The sequence below is a fragment of the Cebus imitator genome, unplaced genomic scaffold (genome assembly GCF_001604975.1).
Source record: "Cebus imitator isolate Cc_AM_T3 unplaced genomic scaffold, Cebus_imitator-1.0 Scaffold148, whole genome shotgun sequence".
Lineage (NCBI taxonomy): Eukaryota > Metazoa > Chordata > Mammalia > Primates > Cebidae > Cebus > Cebus imitator.
The window spans coordinates 3,761,739-3,782,594 of NW_016107463.1; the positions used below are offsets into that span (position 1 = coordinate 3,761,739).

The following is a 20,856-nucleotide window of genomic DNA, read 5'->3' on the forward strand; positions in this document are numbered from 1 at the left end:
TGACAATATTTTTACCATGTTTATTAAGAATAAAAGGATTATGAATTCACATTCTAACAAATCCTGGAATACTTATTATTAGAGACAAAACCAATGTATGAGAGAATGGCAGCTGACGTCAGCCATGAATCAGTGAGAAGAAGACCCAGTGGGGTGTGGTATTCACCAGAGAGAGCACTTCTGCTTAGATGACTGCATCCTACAAGGAATATTTACTATAGTTTAGTATATTGGTGGTCTGTCTTGCTTGACAACGTTAACTATGATCTTATTTATGACCCTTGGTGTCCTTCAAGAATTTGTTGCTGTATTTCATATGACATTTAACTGTTGCAAATACAAATTCCAGCTAAATAGACCCTTCAATTCAAAAACAGTCTCATTCTCTAGTTTTAAGAAGAAAGGGAAGGAGATGCCTTAAAGACTCAGCAAGTGCTAAACTGGCAAATAAGTTATATTAAATGTTAAAATAAGTTTATATTAAATGTTAAAGTATTTGCCTGGAATGACTTTTCCATTGTCCTGCTTGAGAAACGCAGAGGCGCCTCCTTATTACTTTTATATTTGCTTTACAAAGGCAAATGTATCATCACGCTCTGTATTAACCGTATGTTGACATTTTTGTCATACCCACAGACGGATGCATGTCTGTGCATGGTTTATAATAAGTGCACGTAAACAAAGAGAAAATAAATAGAAAAAGGGAGAGATTTAGTAACTCCTCCCAGACACAGATGAAATTAGTTTTCATTACTTTTTTTTTTTTTTTTTTTTTTCGCTTCAGCTCTCCCTCAGTGCGGGAGGAAGCTGTGTGCTGCGGCTGAGTGCTGGAATGAGGAGTAATTGAGCTTCAGCTGAGCCGGAGGTAGCTTTCTCCTCCCGGTGTCATTGCTGCAGCCTCCAGTGCCCAGTGCCTAGTTCCTGAGCTGCCTCTCTTCGCGGTGCAACATCGCCCATCAAGACAGCAAAGCCGCCGCAGAAGTTGCCCGGCAGAAGACTCCGGAGGCATTGGCTCAGGAACTTTTCACGTCATTTTCTGCTCGGGAGTCCCTTCTCGCCTCTCCGCGCAGCCTTTCCCACCGCACATCCCCGGTGCTCATGGGGCAGGCGGAGAGGAGCTTGCAGCACTGAGCGGAACCGGACTCGAGCCCGTGATGTCCGGCACCGAATTGGAGGACTGCCCCCCTTGTCGCAACTGGTCATCTGCCTCGGAGCTGAATGCAACTCAAGAGCCCTTTTTAAACCCCACCGACTATGACGACGAGGAATTCCTGCGGTACCTGTGGAGGGAATACCTGCACCCGAAAGAATATGAGTGGGTCCTGATCGCCGGGTACATCATCGTGTTCGTCGTGGCTCTCATTGGGAACGTCCTGGGTGAGTCTCCTCCCGGGCAGCCCTCCCGGGGGCTGTCACCTCCCCTCCGCCGCGGGCTGCGAAGGCTCCATAGAGACCCCTCCCTCCCCCAGGGAAGCAAACAAAGAGGTCGCTGCTCTCGGGTGGGGTTTTCTAATTAAAGAAAATATGAAGTTTTCTGATTTTCCAAACCCGGACCGAGTTCTGGAATGGGTTATTCCCTGTTCTGCTGGAAGGAGGGGAAAACCGTGTTTCTTTTTCCGAGCACCTAGATTACAAGCGCAGGAAGAGGGGCCACGACAGGGATCTCCAGGTGGATTTTGTTGAATGGGGGGAGGAATCAGTCATCCCTTTGTGTACCCTGGCTGGGTGCTTGGTGGGGGGGGGGGGTCGGAAGAGGCAGAGCTTGCAGAATGCAAAGCTGCATCCCTAAGGAGCAAGCTCTCTTTGGCTGTGGAAGTCACAAAGGGTTTCTGAGCTAGGTGGCTTTGCCCTTTGGTGAGGAGGTTTAGCCTCAAGTTAAGAGATGGTAATGAACCAGCAGGGAGTAGAGACGGAGGCAAAGCAGGGAACTGCACTCACTCATTGAAGCTGAATTAAACAGAAACCATGCCTGGAGCAAGAAGAAGGAGGGGCATGGGAGAGAAATACCACAGAGATCTCAATCATCCATCCATCCATCCATTCATTCAAACATCCATTCAGCCAAATATTGTTTTGTTTTGTTTTGTTTTCAGTCTGCTTGTTGCGGGGCTCAGGAATTATTCGTGTCAACTGTTTGTTGTTGTTGTTGTTTTGTTTTCCCCAAAGATGAGATTAAGCTTAATGCTGGGCTATTTGTCCCTGTCTAGGTCTGTATGCAAACACGTTTCCTCGACCCCACCCCCCTCCCCCAGAACAGTTTCTAAGGGTTGGGGAGGGTGTGAGATGGGAACATAGTGACTGCGATGATGGAATGTGTCAGGGCAGGGGGAATCTTCCTCAAGAAAAGGGGCTTTGGAAGGGAAGAATAACTTGAAATAAATTGTGAATGGAAGGAGAGTGTACCTTGATGAATGAAGAGTAGAAGGCTGGGAGACTTTTCACATGCAGAGGGCAGTGTGGAGGAAGTCTGCTGAAAACGACAGGAGATGGAGGAGGCTAGGAGTTGCTCTTGATTTTCAGTTGTAACAGGGGAAGAAGGTGATGAGGTGAGATAGGCTGGGAGGCTTTGCAGTCAAAAGCAAAGAACTTGTAGCTTCAGTGGAGACTGACAAGGAAGTTATCAAGCTTTCAGCATTCATCTGATTTTTATCTTCTCTCCCAAGTGTGTTGGTCTGGGTGGAAAGCAACCAGAGTAGTCTCTCACCAACTCAGCAGGCAGAATAGATGATAGTTTGTGAATGAGAGTAATTCCCCAGAGAGTTGGTACAATATTATTTGAGGAGACAAGAAACCTCTGAGAGCTTTAGTACATTTTAAAATATTATTTTTAGACTGTTTCAAGGAAATCTTTTTAGGATGCTAACAAACTGAAACAAAAGAGGAAATACACATGATTAGAACTGTTGCTATAAGCATACGTCTGCTGATAATAATTGCAATCTTGCTTTCCTTCTTCTTGTTACACATCCTTAAGATTACATCTCTTAAGACACATGGCTACCAGCATAGCAACATTTTACTACATTATGACAACACTTATTAATAAGTGAATAATCAAAATTGAACATATATTGAGTACCTATTGTGTGCCAGATCCCTTCATTTACATTCTCTCCCTTAAACATCAACATAACCCACATTAGGCAGAAGAAACAAGACTTAGAGAAATAAAATGACATATTAAGGGACATAATTTAGATTCAGTTCCATTTCTTCTGACCTCAGATCCAGAATTCTCCATTGTTATTCCACTCTAGAGCTAGAAAGCATATAGAAAATAGATTCTCTGCTTCTGATTGTCTGCAAGCTTATTGGATGTGTTTCTGTTCTCCCCTGCATCAATGCCCACTGCCAATAAAGTACAATGAGGGGTTAATGGCACTATCATTCTCTTCACCAAAAAAACCTGTCCAGAGAAGCAGTATTTTTTTTTTTTATGAATAGCTATAAACAGCAACTATTTGCCTTCCTTATTTTAATTTTAGGTTGAATCTTTGTGATAAAATGTGCTCTTCTTTGCTATTATTGCATGTTTACTTTGCACAGGCCTTGTAATGAACAGTCTCCATAACATAATTGCATAGTTTAGAGTTACATGTTTGCTAGCCTGGGAAGTTTTAGTTTCAAGAAAGAAACACCTCTACAGTAAGGCTACTTGTTTCATAGTGTCAAGGAAGATAGCACTATCCACAGCCCCAAGTGCTGAAATGGCCAATTCCATTCAGCCTAAAAAGATTTTCTCAAAGCACTCTGCTCTCAAGAAACTGACAGCTATTTTCCTCAGGACTGAGTAACACTGAAATCCTCTCTGTTTGAACTGAAACTCATTCTTTTCTGCCATACTTCCTGAAAGTTGATGAGGTTTAGGTTTGACATTTAAACAAATGAGTAGTGTCGTTACTCACAGACAATTTCCTGCTCTTTGATGTCTCTGTCAAACTTGCAAAATGAATTAGATTGAGAATTTTTTTTTTTTTTGCCTCTCTGGTATAAGTAATTTTACACATAGAGTGGTAGGACAGGATGTCACGTGATTTATGCAAAATAAAGATGCAACATTAAGTATGAAGGTGAAATACCAAGAGGGTAGGCAGCAGATGTAATCACTGAGCCTTCAGGCTCAGTCACCACTGATACTTTCATATAACTAACTACTTGGAAAATCTCAGTCTTTTGGGGCTTACAAATGTAATGCCATATGTTAGAAGTCATTTTCCTTACAGTGTCCTTTCCTGAAGTGATGTAATTGGATATGCTATGAGTAGCATGACACATTCTTGATTGTCCTCATCTCTTTTTCTTCTCCTCAGGATCCCTCTCTATCATTATGCCCCCTCTCCACTCTCATAGATTCCTTCCAGAGATGGAAAGCAGTTTCCTGAGGAATAAAGATTTAAATGGAATTTTAGGAGTTTTTACTTTCCAGTGAAAAGCTGTAAGCATGTTTATTGTGGAATTTTAAGTTGCAGGGAAGGAGCATGGGGTAAGGTTCTTTTTGGAAGGAGTATTTTTTCAGTATCTTTAAAATAATGCCACCTATTAACTATTCCTAACTGTGTCTCCTATTACAGCTAAGTAGATGTAGCAACTTATTCACTTAGTGCATTTTAAGCACTAGCATTTTTTTAAATTAATGTGTATATCAGGGGGAAGCATTGGGGAAATGTAAAGAAATGTAAATGATGTTAATTTTTGCTCCTGATTTCTTGAGTGAAAATTTGGGGGAGAAAAGTGTTCTAGTCAGTTCAAGCATTAAGTAACTAGGGAAAATGATCAATTTTCCACCTCTCTTATATCTGCATTCAAAGATATCATAAGTTTCAGCTGGTATGCTTCTATTATATCTGTTATTGTCTCCATATGAAAAATGGGAAACCCGTAATAAATGTCCACATCAGTTCAGTTATGCTTCTCGCTTCTTGTGTGCCATTAGCAAGTTATTGAACTATCCAAGTCGATTTTTTTATAATTACAAATTAAGATCGATAATGCCTGCATCGTAGAAATAATATCAGGATGTAATATACAGATAGGGCATGTAAAGGAACTCAGGCACATGCATACTTTTTTGACACATAGACACTAATTAATGTCAATTTTTATCTCTTAATTTTCATGACTGAACTTTTTGTGATGTGGTTTATAGCCAGCTTCTGCCGTCATGGCCAGTCTGTATCTCTGTAGCTCTTTGTAGCCTCTGCCCCAGCCTTTTCCTTAATTACATATTTCCCTAAAAGGTGTGAATAAAATGGTGTTGGCACATGTTACTGTCCTTTTCCACAGTAGCTCCACCCACCCATCCCTTTCATACTGATTACTTAACCTTGCCTTGTTGCCTTCCCATGAAAGCCATTTCTAACTATTGGAATAGTTTGCTTGTTTTCACAGCTTAAATTTGCCTGCATTGGTTCCCATTCGTTTAGAGGTTTTGAGTTGTTAATAGGCTCGCCTATCACTTCTAATGTTTTAAATAACACACACACTGGTAATATATTATTTTAACTAAGACATTGTTAAAATATATAGTGAAGTATTCATAGTTAAAATACATTGTCCATTTGTCCATTAAATAATTTACCCAATAATAGTTTATCCAAATTAGGTGTGTGGAATGGGAAAATATTTGTAATAGGGTTGCTTCCTACAGGCTTAATCTTCTGTCATATATGTAAGTGGTAGAGTTGCAAGTTCATGCTAATCTTAAGGCTAAGCACATTTGTTTTCTGCTTCTCTTAATGCCCATTTTAGTTTTGTGGGTGTTTGTAAACCTATCCTTTCCTACACAGGAATCAAAAATGAGTTTCTAGCCTCTTTTTAGATGTAGAAATAACACATCACTCATCTCTGCCAAGACTCAATATAAATCATGAATAGTGACTCTAAAAGGTAATATTAAATATTAAGCTTTAAACTTATTGTACATTTTAATTGTAGAATGCAAAAATGCTTATCTGAATAAGAAACTGATACCTATGCATTTTTGCTAAAACCTTAATGCTTAGTCTTATTTAGTAAAATAAATTATATATTTGACTTAAAATCCCAATGATAACTTTTAAGATAGCTATTTCATAGAGAACAGCAACATTTATCATGGACAGACAATAATGAGAGTACCATGTTCAACTGATAATTTAAATGTAATGAGTTCTTTATGTATTTGAAAAAGTATGTTTGGAAAATAAGATAATAAAAAAATAGCAATTTTTGAGAGATCAAATCTAAAATTTAAATACAAACACAATATTCCAGTTTTTAGAAAACTGTCTTGATTTTAGTAGTGCTTGCATACTAAATTGTATAATGTGTTTTTATATTAATTTTCATTAATTTGTATTTTAGATTGTATTTGAAAATTGTCAGGTACTGCAGCTGTGTTAGCATCCCAAAGTCTTCATATTCTCACCCAGCTCAGAAACATCCACTGCTGATGTTATTTAGCTAGTGAAAGAAGACCCTTCCATGTTTTTTTCTTATAGCATTTTGACATCATCTACACCCTAAGGAATGCTGGCTTTATTAAGTAATGGTTCACTGGTATGGTTCAGTCAATGACATGTGATTGGTGGAACTGAGGGTATTTTCTCCAGTTCCTTTTCTCACTGCAAAGGAAAATGATGAGTATTTACTGAGTACTATATGCTAGGTCCTCTGTGTCAGGCTCTACTTACATATACTCTGTTGATGCCTTACAACAAACTTATAATGAAAAGATTAATAGCTTTTACAAATAAGAAAAATGAATTTCAAAGAGCAATATTAACTTACTCAAAAGTTTAGTCAGACAGTAAATAGTAGCACTAGGTTTCAAATATGGATTTAACAAATTCCGTGTTCCGTGTTTATTCCATTGCTTCATCCTGCCTGTTTCCGTAGCTTCTAACCCTGACTGGAGAAGCACAGGGAAGAGGAGGAGATACTTAGATGTGCCCTCTAGACAATTTACGGAGTTGTTTGGGCATGTTGCCATGCTATTTTTCTGATAGACTACAGTTCTTCAGCTCTGAGGATGAGCTCATTTGATAAGCTAATCAAGGTCAGGCTAGGGTTACTTTACAAGGGAAAGTTTCAAGGTAAAATAGGTGCTGCCAAAAATGCTTTTACCTGTTCAGGGGGGTGACTCACTGGAAAAAAAAAATGTTAGGCAATTGAGGCCAAGGGTTATTTTTTTATTGAAAGTGCTATCTTTAGACACAATTTGAGGCTGAGGGCCTAAACATTTAAAACCTTATATAATCTAAAGATACTTGTTTATTTTTCTTTTGCTTCGTGCATTTTCAAAGAAATAGCATTTATTTAAACAAATAATGTCGCCATTGATTTAATTAAATAGATCAGTTTATTTATTTATTTATTTATTTTTTGAGAAGGAGTCATGCTCTGTAACCCAGGCTGGGGTGCAGTGGCGCAAACTCGGCTCACTGTAACCTCCACCTCCCGGCTTCAAGCTATTTTCCTGCCCCAGCCTCCCAAGTTGCTGGGATTACAGGCATATGCCACCATACCTGGCTAATTTTTTTTTTTTTTTTTTTTAGTAGAGACAAGGTTTCACTATCTTGGCCAGGCTGGTCTTGAACTTGTTACCTTGTGATCCACCCACGTCAGCCTCCCAAAGTGCTGGGATTACAAGCATGACCCACTGCTCCTGGCCTTAATAGGTCAATTTCTGTATCACCTGATAGTGTTCCTGGAGCAGAATAATGTTCTATAGGTATAAAGAGGCATTACCTGTCACGTCAGACATGAAATGACCTTCAGACACTGACTCTGGAACACTTTGAGATGCTATTGGATGAAGCGCGTGACACATATGGCCAGTCTTTTGAATTGCTGACTCTGAGGGTAAAATTTGTTCATTTCACCTTTTTGTTCACACAATGAGAAGTGATCTCTTAACCAAGTAAATGGATTAAATGGATATTTAAAATAACATTAAATTTCTTGCCAGAAAAACTGTTCTTTCATGAACAAAAAACAAATTGCTAAAAATAAATGACTACATCTTTATTCCTGTTTAGAGATTATTATTATTGGGCCTTTACCCATAATTTACATTCAACATTAAACACATGAGAACGATGTTTAATATTTATATAGTATTTTACTCTTCAGAAGATATGCTTTCTATATTCTGTCTCAGTTATTCTTCACAACAACATTATGAGGTAGAGCTTTTTTAATGAAAAAACACATATGCTTGAAGTGATTTAAAATCACTGTGGAAGAAAAGCCTGGACACACAGAAAAACCAAGTGGTTGTATGTCAGCTTGGAAAAAGCTTGCAAATTTCCTGTATTTCAAGAGGCCAGGATAAGGCATATAATTACCGTTTACTGGTTTTCAGCTATGCTTTCTTTGATATCTGATTTTGTCAAAACTCCGAGGAAAAAGTCATATTACCACACTTCATAAACTTGTTAAACATAAAATAAAATAATTTCAATGTTTTAATTTACAGTAAGAATTTATTCTCACAAGTCCTGAAAATTTCAGTTATTATGGTCTTTTTCTGTAGACAGAAATCCATGTGGACTGTTATTGTTCTGAATAGTGAGACTGTGCCAGAGCAGCAAAGAAACCCTGCATTTTCATTGGCTTAGTACCACAAAAGTTTATGTCTTGCTCATGTAACATCTAAGGTTGTTTCGAGAGTCTATTTTATCCAATGAATGATGGTTCAGGCAGCCTCCACATTTTGTGCACCATCTCAAAAAGGTGGACTCTGTGGTAATCAGTTTCCAGTATGGTTTCCAATGACAACAACCCACCCCCAACCTCCACTTCCTGGTAGTCACACCATCATGCGGTTCCTTTCCATATTATCCCAGAATTGGTCTGGGTGACCAATAGCTTATAGCAACAGTGAAACAATGTCACTTTCAAGATTACATAACAAAAGCTTATAGCTTCTGGCTCAAGTACTCACTTTCTCTCTAGCTCTTGGATCTCTTCTGGAGGAAGTAACTGCCTTGTGGTGAGCAGCTGTTGGCTGGAGTGAAAATCTCCAGCCAGCAGCCAGAGAGGAAATACCGTCTGTTAACAACCTCATGTGTGAGCTTGGAAGCAAATTCTTTAGACTAGGTTGAGTCTTGAGATGACTACAGCAGCACCTCTTCCCCACCCCTCCGCAGCTTGACTGCATCTTAGTAACAGACACTGAGATGGAACTATTCAGCCAGGCTTCTTGCCGATTCCTGACCATTCAGAACCTTTGACATAATACATTTTTGTTGTTTTGACTTACGTTTCGGGATAAGTTGTTGCACAGCCTCTGAAGTGAACTAGAAGCAGCATACTGGCTCTTAACTACTTTTGCCGAAAATTAACACTTGTTAGTCCCTGTTTGGCCCAAATCAATCATACTGTATCAACCTAACTACAAAGGGAGTTGGGAGATAGTAATGTCTCTGTCACTGAAACTATACAATAGTTAGAAGCATTTTTAACTTGCATAGACTCCAAACGAGAGAATTCGAAGGAATCCATACCACTAAGATAAGCTGATAGGTATATCATTCCAACTTGGGTCTCTGAGAATAGAGGTAATTGATAATATTAAGAGCCTTTGTGCCAATTATTGTGCTAGGATTGTGGGTACAAAGGTAATAGAATCCAAGGAACCTGTACTCTTTTTGAAAGACAGACACATAAACACATACTTTCAAAATGATGTGGTCAGTGCTGCTATGACAGATGGGTACACAGAATGTAGTCGAAGTATTTGAGAAGGACACTTAGCCCCACTGGGGGATTAGAGAGAGTTACAGGAGGAGATGACACCTAAACTGAATTTTAATAGATGAATTCAAGTTACCCAGGTGAAGAAAATTGGGTAAGGATGTTCTAAGCAAAGGAAACAACATAAGCAAAATCAAAGAGGCGTGAAATAGAATGAGCTATGAAGAAAATGTTAGGCATTGGGTAACTCTAACGTAAGTGCAGATGAGGAGAGTCTGGAAATGAGGCTGAAGCAGTAGATAAGGATTGGCCATAAAGACCTTGTGTACAGTTCTTAAGATCTAGGCTTTGACGTTGTTTAGGGGGAGCCGGAGCCGTTAAAGGATTTTAAAGAGTGCCATCACTGGTTTGCATTTTCCATGAGAGCGTTTTGAGGATAATGTAGAGAATAAATACAAAAGGGGAAAGACTAGAGAAGGTTTTCACACTGGGCTTTGCATCCATCCTGTTTTGGCTCATCTAATGGCGCTCCTTTTAATGAAAACAAACAAACATACAAACTGACAATAAAGAACATAATCCAAATTCTCCAGATAATTACTTCCAGGAGCTTTCTATGTGCTGTATAAGAAAGAAAGAAAGAAAAAAAAAATAGAGTAAATGAAGGAAAAGGAAGAAAGAGAAAGAAAGAATACATATTGGAAAAACTGGCTGCTTTTATTTTGCTAAATATTTAAATTTCAGAAGCAATTTTTCTTTTTCGTTTTTTTTCTTTTCTTTCTTTTTTTTTTTTCTTGAGACAGAGTCTTGCTTTGTCAACCAGGCTGGAGTGCAGTGACACCATCTCAGTTCTCTGCAACCTCCGCCTTCCAGGTTCTCCTGCCTCATTCTCCCCAGTGGCTGGGACTTCAGTTATGCACAATTATGCCTGGCTAATTTTTTACATTTTTACTTGAGATGGGATTTCGCCCTGTTACTTAGGCTGGTCTTGAACTCCTGAGCTCAGGCAATCCACCCAACTTGGCCTCCCAAAGTGGTAGGATTACAGGCATGAAACACTGCACTCAGCCTCAAGTTTTCTTTAAGATGTTTTAATTATATCTTTCCTGGAACATATATGCAAGAATCTTGTATGCCATAGCTTTATTAATATTTTCCAATATTTACATGTTTTTTACTATAATCATTCTTACGATTAGTTACAGATTGGGGTTTCAGTGAATCACTGTAGTCCAAGCCATTTCTCATTTGAGCTTCTACATTATATTTTGATGTCACTCTGGAACTCAAAGATTAAAAATTTGAGATCTAAGAAACAATGTTTTCCATTTTTCAACTAAATCCCCACTTTTTTCTAAATTTTCGACAACTTTCTAAACATTCTCACCTGAAAATTTATTTTAAATAACATTTATTTCATTCACATAATCAATGAAGTTGCTACATTAACCCCAGGTCAGCCCTTAGCAAATTTCAGTGAACATTTCCCTACAGGTTGGCATGGTAACACACTTCAAAATTTCTAAATCTGTGGAACAGCTTAGAAGCTTTTATTTGCTATTCCTAGTTCACAATGGAAATACAATAATGATTAAACATTGTAATATCCTTTTCTAGATTCTTAGCGAGCTTTTATTCCTACTCAGTGACTCTAAAATGAATTTATAAGGCACATGGTTTGTAACCATGTGAGACCTTGATTTTATCACTGCACTGCTAGAAATGGGGTCAAAAAGCCACTGACTTTAATAATTTAATTAATCAATTTGGAATGAACCTGATGAGTCAGCCACTTTGGTAGATAACCATATTGCTCATAAATACTATTTTGAAGATAATTTGTCTTTCTTAAAATGTGAAGACTGTGCTAATCTTTCTGGGCAGGGGTATGGAGGTATGATTAAATGCTTAAGAAACCATTTTGTGATTGCATGCAACTGAACTAACTTTTCATTATTAAAAATAGATAAAAACTTAACCTCCTCAATTACAATACTTTATACAAAAGTTTTCCAATTTTACATAGACTGAAGATAAAAATACGTTAACAAATCTTACCAGCTGGTTCAGGAAAATAACTTCATAATTATTAAAACATTTATGTGCTTGGGCTAGATTTACACTTTGGACACAGGAAAACCTAGAGAGAACCTCGTTCTTTGAAATCATCAGAGAGGATGATGGTGACTCAGAGATTCCTGAAAATCAGCAGATTTCCCTAGTTTGCAAATGTATGTGTTATTTTTTCCCCCAGGCATAATGAACTTTATAACAAGAAGCCAAATCATCTTAGAGAAAAAGGGGAGAATAAAAATTTAAGAACTTAAAAACATATAAATAAAAATGTATGCATACCTCAGACATGTACACACATAGTTTGGGGATTGTATGATATGAATAATATAATTAATATACCCTAATTTTTCATGCAGGATTGAGAAAGTATCTTCCAGATATTTAAAATGCTAAAAACTGGACAGAAGGCCTTGAGTTTCCCAAATTCAAGACCTATTTTCAACTATTCCCTGAGTAAATGAACTATAACCTTTACAGAAGTAAAAATGATAAATATATTAAAGATGAATAAGTCCTTGAATTAACAGCCATGCAAGAAGGTGTATCCCTTGGGTGATTGATCATTGTAGCATAATTTCTTTTCCCTGAACAGACAATATTCCTTGACAATACTTTCTTGAACAGAATACAGTGTTTCCCTAAACAATATATGCCTGCTCTAGAGTTTTCACAATTGCTGATCCTCCTATGGCTGGCTCCTGCTCAGCACACAACACATTTTCATTGGAGTTCTCTTGGAATGCCTGCTTTAAATCACTACTCCCTTATGTACTGTGATAGCATACCATTTTAGTTTTGTCAGATTTGTCAAAGATCAGATGGTTGTAGATGTGTGGCATTATTTCTGAGGACTTTGTTCTGTTCCATTGGTCTATATCACTGTTTTGGTACCTGTACCATGCTGTTTTGATTACTGTAGCCTTGTAGTATCGTAGTTTGAAGTCAGGTAGCATGATGCCTACAGGTTGTTTTTTGTATTGTTGTTGGTTTTTGTTTTGTTTTGTGTGGTTTTTGTTTGTTTGTTTGTTTGTTTGTTTTTACTTAGGATTATCTTGGCTATTCAGGCTCTTTTTTGGTTCTACATAAAATTTGAGGTGTTTTTTTTTTTCCCAATTCTGTGAAGAAAGTCAATGATAGCTTGATGGGGATAGCATTGAATCTGTAAATTACTTTGGGCAGTATAGCCATTTTCCCAATATTCTTTCTTCCTAACCATGAGCATGGAATGTTTTTCCATCTCTCTGTGTTCTCTTTTATTTCCTTGAGCAGTGGTTTGTCGTTCTTGAAGAGGTCCTTCACATCCCTTGTTAGTTGTATTCCTAGGTATTTTATTCTCTTTGCAGCAATTGTGAATGGGAGTTCACTCATGATTTGGCTCTCTGTTTGTCTGTTACTGGTGTATAAGAATGCTTGTGATTTTTGCACATTGATTTTGTATCCTAAGACTTTGCTGAAGTTGCTTATCAGCTTAAAGAGATTTGGGGTCTTCTAAATATACAGTCATGTTGTCTGCAAATAGACAATTTGACTTCCTCTTTTCCTAACTAAATATGCTTTATTTCTTTTTCTTGCCTGATTGCCCTGGCTAGAACTTCCAGTACTATGTTGAATAGGAGTGGTGAGAGAGGGCATCCTTGTCTTGTGCCTGTTTTCAAAGGGAATGCTTCCAGTTTTTGCCCATTCAGTGCAATATTGGCTGTTGGTTTGTCATAAATAGCTCTTATTATTTTGAGATACATTCCATCAATACCTAATTTATTGAGAGTTTTAGCATAATAGCCTGTTGAATTTTGTTGAAGTCCTTCTCTGCATCTATTGAGATGATCATGTGGTTTTTGTCTTTGGTTCTGTTTATGTGATGGATTACATTTATTGATTTGCATATGTTAAACCAGCCTTGCATCTCAGGGATGAAGCCAACTTGATCGTATTGGATAAGCTTTTTAACGTGCTGTTGGATTTGGTTTGCTAGTATTTTATTGAGGATTTTCACATCGACGTTCATCATGGATATTGGTCTGAAATTTTCTTTTTTAGTTATGTTTCTGCTGGGTTTTGGAATCAGGATGATGTTGCTCTCATAAAATGAGTTAGGGAGGATTCCCTCTTTTTGTATTGTTTGGAATAGTTTCAGAAGGAATAGTACCATCTCCTCGTTGTGCCTCTGGTAGATTTTGGCTGTCAACTCATCTAGTCCTGGACTTGTTTTGGTTGGTTGGCTATTAATTGCTGCCTCAACTTCAGACATTGCTATTGGTCTATTCAGTAATTCGAGTTCTTTCTTGGGACGGTGTAAGTGTCCAGGAATTTATCCATTTCTTCTTGATTATCTGGTTTATTTGCATAGAGGTGTTTATAATATTGTCTGATGGTAGTTTGTATTTCTGTGGGATCGGTGGTGATATGCCTTTTATCATCTTTTGTTGCAACTGTTTGATTCTTCTCTCTTTTCTTCTTTATTAGTCTGGCTGGTAGTCTATGTATTTTGTTGATCTTTTAAAAAAACAACAACTCCTAGATTCATTGATTTTTTGAAAAGTTTTTTGTTTCTCTATCTCCTTTGGATAAGTACATTTTTTTGAAATTAAGCATTGCAGGCTTTAAATTTCTTATATATATCTATTTAAAATAAAACTTCAATAATTTGAATTGTGTTTTTGATTATTTTGTTTTATATCTTCAGTAACTTACACATCAACTGTTTTATAGATATTCTAGTAATGATTATGAAAGACCATTTGAAAATCTTTCCCCAGCACTGAGATATCCTTGACATTACTAAGCGATTTATACCATGAGATTATATTGCTCTTCTCAAGAAAAGCAAAATGAAATTTACGAACTTTGGTCGTTTTTTGTTATTTTGTTTTCTCAAGTAAGATGCACCAAGATTTCTTTAAATGATATACTGTATTTCTGCAATAACCGAGAAGAATGTGTAATTTGCAAGACCCTTACTTAAACTCTTTTTGTTTCAGAATAATTCTTTGTCGTTTTTATAAAAGTCTAAGCAAATACTTAAGGATCTGTGTCCCAAATGAGGTGAGACATCTGTGACAGAATGTTGCTATGACTCTGTACTTTGTATAATAAAAAGGGACAGACTTATCCCCACCTGAGCCTAGGATGTTTCCAGCATGCCTATCGAACCTAAGATTTAGGAATCTTCTGTGTCATTCTCTTCCATTGCCCGTGACTTGTGCCAGTTCTAGGGTTCTGGACTGTGCAAAACAATTGAAAAAATAATCACACTTTTAGGTGGAGCACAAGACCAGTGTTGATAGTAGCTGCACAGTTCTAGACCCTTTAATATAGAATAAGAGAAACACCAAGCCCTTCTGTGTAATTCTGGCTTTCAAACTCCTAAAACGTTCATCATTATAAATTTTTAAAAATCATAGTGTAACCTCACCCAAAGAAAGAAAATGTTGGTAATTCTAGTAGACCCTAGAACAATTGAACCAAACTTATTAATATTTATTATTATTGCAAATCAGTAGTGACAATAAAATTTACAGAACAGATTTTTTGGAGTTTTTATACTTCCCTTATTACATAACTCTTCAACAATAATGTTTGTCACACACTGTTTTAGTTAATCCTGCAACAACTAGTGTGATAGGGCTACTATTTGCTTTTTTTTTTTTTTCAACAGGTAGTGACATTCAGTAGAGAGCTGCTATTGTGTTAGCTGACTGAATACCTTTACATATTATCAATTGGCCTTTCCATTCCTGAGTTGTGAGTAAATGCAGTCTTATGTTCGTTCCCCACTTCCATTCCTCCTTTGACAATACAGCTATGCTTCTTATCTGTGTACCAAATTGAAAAAATATATATTGTCAAAGGAGGAATGGAAGTGGGGAACGAACGTATAAGACTGCATTTACTCACAGTGTTATGCACATTTTATGGTAAACTTAACCAAAAGGGACTTGAGTTCCATAACTAATTACTATTGCCTCAGAGAACTGTAACTCCTTGTAGGTACCTGGTCACAGGTAATAAAGGGAAAGAGGAGTGAGGAATACAAGAGCAAGGGTCAAGCCAGACATAGATTTTATCTCTTGGTAAATAGGTATTCAGAAGACTCCTCTGAATGCTGAGTTAGCATCAGCAACAGTAGAAGTATCTGTAGATTGTTGGTTTGAAGTTGTGCAAACATATCTTTATCCAAATGAAGGCAAAAGCAACATAGAGCAGAGGGATAAATCCAACTGCAGCAGCAAAAAGTGCACAGAAAAATAAAGCATCCTGAACCGACACACTGACTTTCTAGGGCTTATCTAATTTGGAGCTATTTCCTTTTCTTATTTCATTCGGCAAATATTTATTGAGAACCCACAATGTGTAATCTGTTCTATTACATTCTGTGGAGGAAATACAGAAGTGAATGAGGCATGGTTCTTACCTACAAGGAATTTCTAATCTTGTGGGGGAGACTAACATGTAAACAATAAACTATAGCATGAGGATTATTGAAGAGGCATATGCTAAGTTTCAGAACATTGAAAAACAAGAGCTGGGTTTGACATGGGGAAAGAAATGCTTCTTCTCTGAGGAAGTAGCATGTTGAGGTATTGTTGACCATTTTGAAAAGTTCCAAAGAATGAAAAATTCCACCGACATTGGTGACGTAGTAAGGTTAAATGCATGATAGCTTAAAGATACAAAAATAATTTTGCATAAACCTTTCCAAAAATCATTCAGGGAATTCCAATAATACACAGATTTTTTAAAACCCTTTTCTGGGTAATTCTGAGTAATAGGGTCTCAATCTGCTCTGCTGCTTTCAGTTGTTTTCGTGGCCTTCTTTATTTTGTGGGTATCTGGCCCACTCTTATCTGTAGTGTATTACAGTGGATTGAATTAAATGTATTTTGCAATCCCTGGAGTAGTTTTAAAAAGACTGTTGTGTTATATCAGAGTTTCCAAAGGGGGATTAATTTGGGGCAATCGTAAGAATGGATTAAGGTTTTAAGAGACCAGACACTGGGAAACCAGTTAGAAGCCTGTTGAGACTCTTCAGGAAAGTTATCGTGAGAATCAATTCAAGACAATGGGATAGAATATGAAAAATAAAATGAAACAAATATGAGACCCACTCTGAAGGTAGAAGTTGGCAACTCATCAGATGTGAGGAATTGATAGAAACAGAAAATAACCTACTGATTAATAGAAATTTTCTGCCAAAGAAAGTATAGTGACTATCCTCAGCAAACGAACACAGGAACAGAAAACCAAACACTCATGTTCTCACTTACAAGTGGGAGCTGAACAATGAGAACACATGGACATAGGGAGGGGAATATCACACACTGGGGCCTGTCATGGGTCTAGGGAAGAGAGAGCATCAGGATAAATAGCTAATGCATGCAGGGCTTAATACCTAGGTGATGGGTTGATAGGTGCAGCAAACCACAATGGCACATATTTACCTATGTAACAAACCTGCATATCCTGCACACGTACCCCAGAACTTAAATTAAAATAAAAAAAGAAAAAGTACAGTGATTGTCTTATTTTTTTCTTAAAATAGGAAATACATAATATATATCAACTATAGTGTGTGGAAGGGTCATAATGTATCGGACAAAGATATATAGAGTTTGAATTGCTAGAAGAGTATCCATGTGCAATTATCCAGCAAAAATTAGAGCTTGTTCCCCAGCATACTATTAACAATCAGTCAACTACTTTGAGATATTTGTTTTTCTGTGTGCTATGCAAGCAATATATATAGTTTATGTGAAAAGTTTTTAGAAAATGTCTTCTGTAATAATTAAAAGCTTACAAGGGAATGTAAATCTCTTAATGTGGCAAGACCTTTTTGTCACAGTAAATAAATTCACTGGTTCAAAAAATATTTATTATGTGCCTATTGCAGCAAACAAAACAAAGCTCCTTCTTGTAGGGAACTTATATTCTAGTGGCATTTAGTATATATTTTGACAGCTGAACCAACAGGATTTGCTAATGAATCGCCTTATGGACATAAGAGAAAGAAAGGAGTCAACATTTTCATGCCAGGTGGGTTGACGGGGGTGCCATTCACTGAGCTACGGAACTTCGGAGTAGGAGTATGTTTGAAGCAGGGAAGGAGAAGACTCAAAAGTTTGGTTTTGAGCATACTAAGTTTGATACAGTACAGATAAGTGTATGGTGGCCATTTGAACATGAAAGTAGGAGCTCAGGTAAGGAGTCAGGTATGGTGAAATAAACCTGATAGTTATAACCAATATTATCTTTTGTGTCTGTAGCTTTTTATACATTATCCATATATATCAAAGACTATAGAAGGAACTGCATAGTGAATAAGTAATTATACATAATCCCTTTTTTACAAGTTATTTTGCTCTTGGTTTTCTTCTGTGTGAATCATCACAGCTACATTTTCTTAAACCTTAAAAAGGATTACTTTGAATGATGCATATACAAATCCAGAAAACAAAAACTGGGTACATGGTAAAAATTCTCATTTTAGAACCTATGCCTGACTTATCAAGTCAGAATTTCAGGGAGTGAAGAACCTGGAATCTACACTTTAAATAGGGCCTCAGTTCAACAAATATGAGAATTCCTATGACAGGAAAAAGTAACCTCCTGTTATATTTGATGGAAGCCAATTGGCAAGCCAGTGGTTTTATATTTAACAAAAATTCTGTTGTGTCAATAAAGAGCTATCAAAGGGGAGAAGATGAAAACACCTACCTTGAAATGGAATTTGGCAAGAAAACAAGAAATGACAGCAAAAAGACCAATAAGAGGAATCAGAGGCAATGAACAAAGGAGCAAAGGTGTGGGAACCAAAAAGTTTTCTTGGTGACAACTTTATGTTATATTTTTAGTTATATTAAATTTAGAGTTATTAGTGTATACAGTGGAATAATTTATTATTATATTAAGCCAATAATATTTTTTAAACTTACACAACTTTACACACAAAAAAAGGCATCTCGGAAGTCTGGGCTACTGAGTAGAACTCATTGCACAATAGAATCAGTAGTGCAAAGTATTATTCTATATTTTCTAGCTTACAATTGTCTATATAAAGTCAGTCTTTCAGAATTAAAATAAATGTCACTTCTTTTTACTGTGTGTCCCTTGAACTATTAAAATCTGTAACATATTGATATACAGAGTAAAAATAATCAGTTATGTCATGGAAATAATTGAAAGGTTACTACAAATTTAAAGGTATTTCACTATACAAAAACATTGTGAAATACTGGCACTAATTTAGACCTAGTAGCTCTGATATATTAAATCATAAATGTCAGGAGTTATTGGTCACAAAATAAACAGCAAAATTATATGACAGTCTAAAAAACATAAAAAAAACCTTCAGCAATAATATCGAAGATATGGAAGTACTACAAGAATAAGGATTAAGACAATAAGTAAAAATCTCTTCCAAGGACTGGTCTACACTAAGATTTTAGAAATGCAATTTTTTTTCACAGAAGTATCCTTAATCCCGATATAGAGATGAGGAGAAAACACAAGACTTCAGCAAGTTCCATCTAATTCACTGCAGACATGTGGTTACCTATCTTTTCTTCAATATATTGGAGTTTGCAAATATTCTACCTTCAAAGAGTAGGTGTTACCAAAACTTTGTGTGCAAGATTTCTAAGATTTGAAATAAATTTGCTGTAGTAGGTTAGAGATGAAACATTTTTACTTTAAACTGCAATAATTGATATTTAAAATATGTAAGTCTAATTTTTTTCTCTTCATTGCAAATATAACTTATGTATACATAAAATCCTGTGTATACTTATATGAATTTTAAGGAAATATCTGAGGCATTTAGTAATAGATAATTTGAGTCTCTTTTACATTCAGTTCAAGCTAAGCAATTTTTGTTTTCGTTCCAACAAAAATATGTAGGATGTATCTTAGCTTTTGCTAAGGAAGTAATTATTGGCTGGGCACGGTGGCTCACATCTGTAATCCCAGTACTTTGGGAAGCTGAGGTGGGCAGATTGCTTGAGCTCAGGAGCTCAAGATCATCCTGGACAACAAAGTGAGAGCCTGTCTCTATTTAAAAAAAATTAACTAGGCATGGTTACACACCTGCGGAGGCTGAGGTGGGAAAATCACCTGGGAAGTTGAGCCATTATTCTGCACTGTAGCCTGGGTGACAAAAAGAAAGTAATTAGCTTCAACACTGTGCATACACACTTTTCTGCACCAAATTATTGTTTTGTATTTACATAGAACATTGATAAGTAAGATAAATATTGATTGATAAGAAATTTAAACTTATCTTTTACTAAATCTAACAGCCTTCCTCTTTTGCATGCCGTCTCTAAGAATCAATTGTTAATCTACATCCTCAATATAACGTAAGAACTGGATATATGCTGTAGTTATTGGCCATTTTTCTGCTAAATATTATCTTTAGCACTAAGCATGAGTATGAGGAAACAATTTCTGTGCTCAGATTTAAGAAGTGAAGAAAATATACTGGAGGTCTTTTGGACTGCGAGGACTTACGACTGCAAGGTCACAGGACTGATTGCTTTCAAAGTTCAGGGATAACCATTTTCTGAGAGAATATGTCAACTTCTTTCAGCCTGGAACTTTATGTTCTGCTGAGATCTAATCTAGGGGGTGTGCTGCTATTGAATAGGTAAAAACTATATCAGAAAAGTGAGAGAATATTCGTTTGTTCACTCATTCATTCATCAAACACATATTGAAAGTCTAATTGGCAAGCGCTCTTCTGACATTAGAAGGAGCAAAGATAAAAAAACATATCATTTTGTCAAAGGCCTTCTCTGCATCAATTGAGATAATCATGTGGTTTTTGTCTTTGGTTCTGTTTATGTGGTGAATTACATTTATAGACTTGCATATGTTGAACCAGCCTTGCATCCCTGGGATGAAGCCTACTTAATCATGGTGGATAAGCTTTTTGATGTACTGTTGCAGTCAGCTTGCCAGTATTTCATTGAAGATGTTTGCATCTATGTTCATCATGGATATTGGCCTGAAGTTTTCTTCTCTTATTGAGTCTCTGTCGGGTTTTGATATCAGGATGATGTTTGTCTCATAAAATGATTTGGGAAGGATTCTGCTAAAAACCCTCAATAA

General features: G+C 36.7%; 1 protein-coding gene across 1 annotated transcript in view; it reads left to right on the forward strand.

Moving 5' to 3' along the window:
• Positions 1-299: 299 nt before the first annotated feature.
• Positions 300-20,856, forward strand: part of HCRTR2 (hypocretin receptor 2) — a 110,964-nt gene continuing 90,407 nt past the window's right edge. The window contains exon 1 of the mRNA XM_017542919.2: positions 300-1,377. Coding sequence (XP_017398408.1) covers positions 1,155-1,377 — 223 coding nt within the window. The 5' untranslated portion in view covers positions 300-1,154. The remainder of the gene's footprint in view (positions 1,378-20,856) is intronic.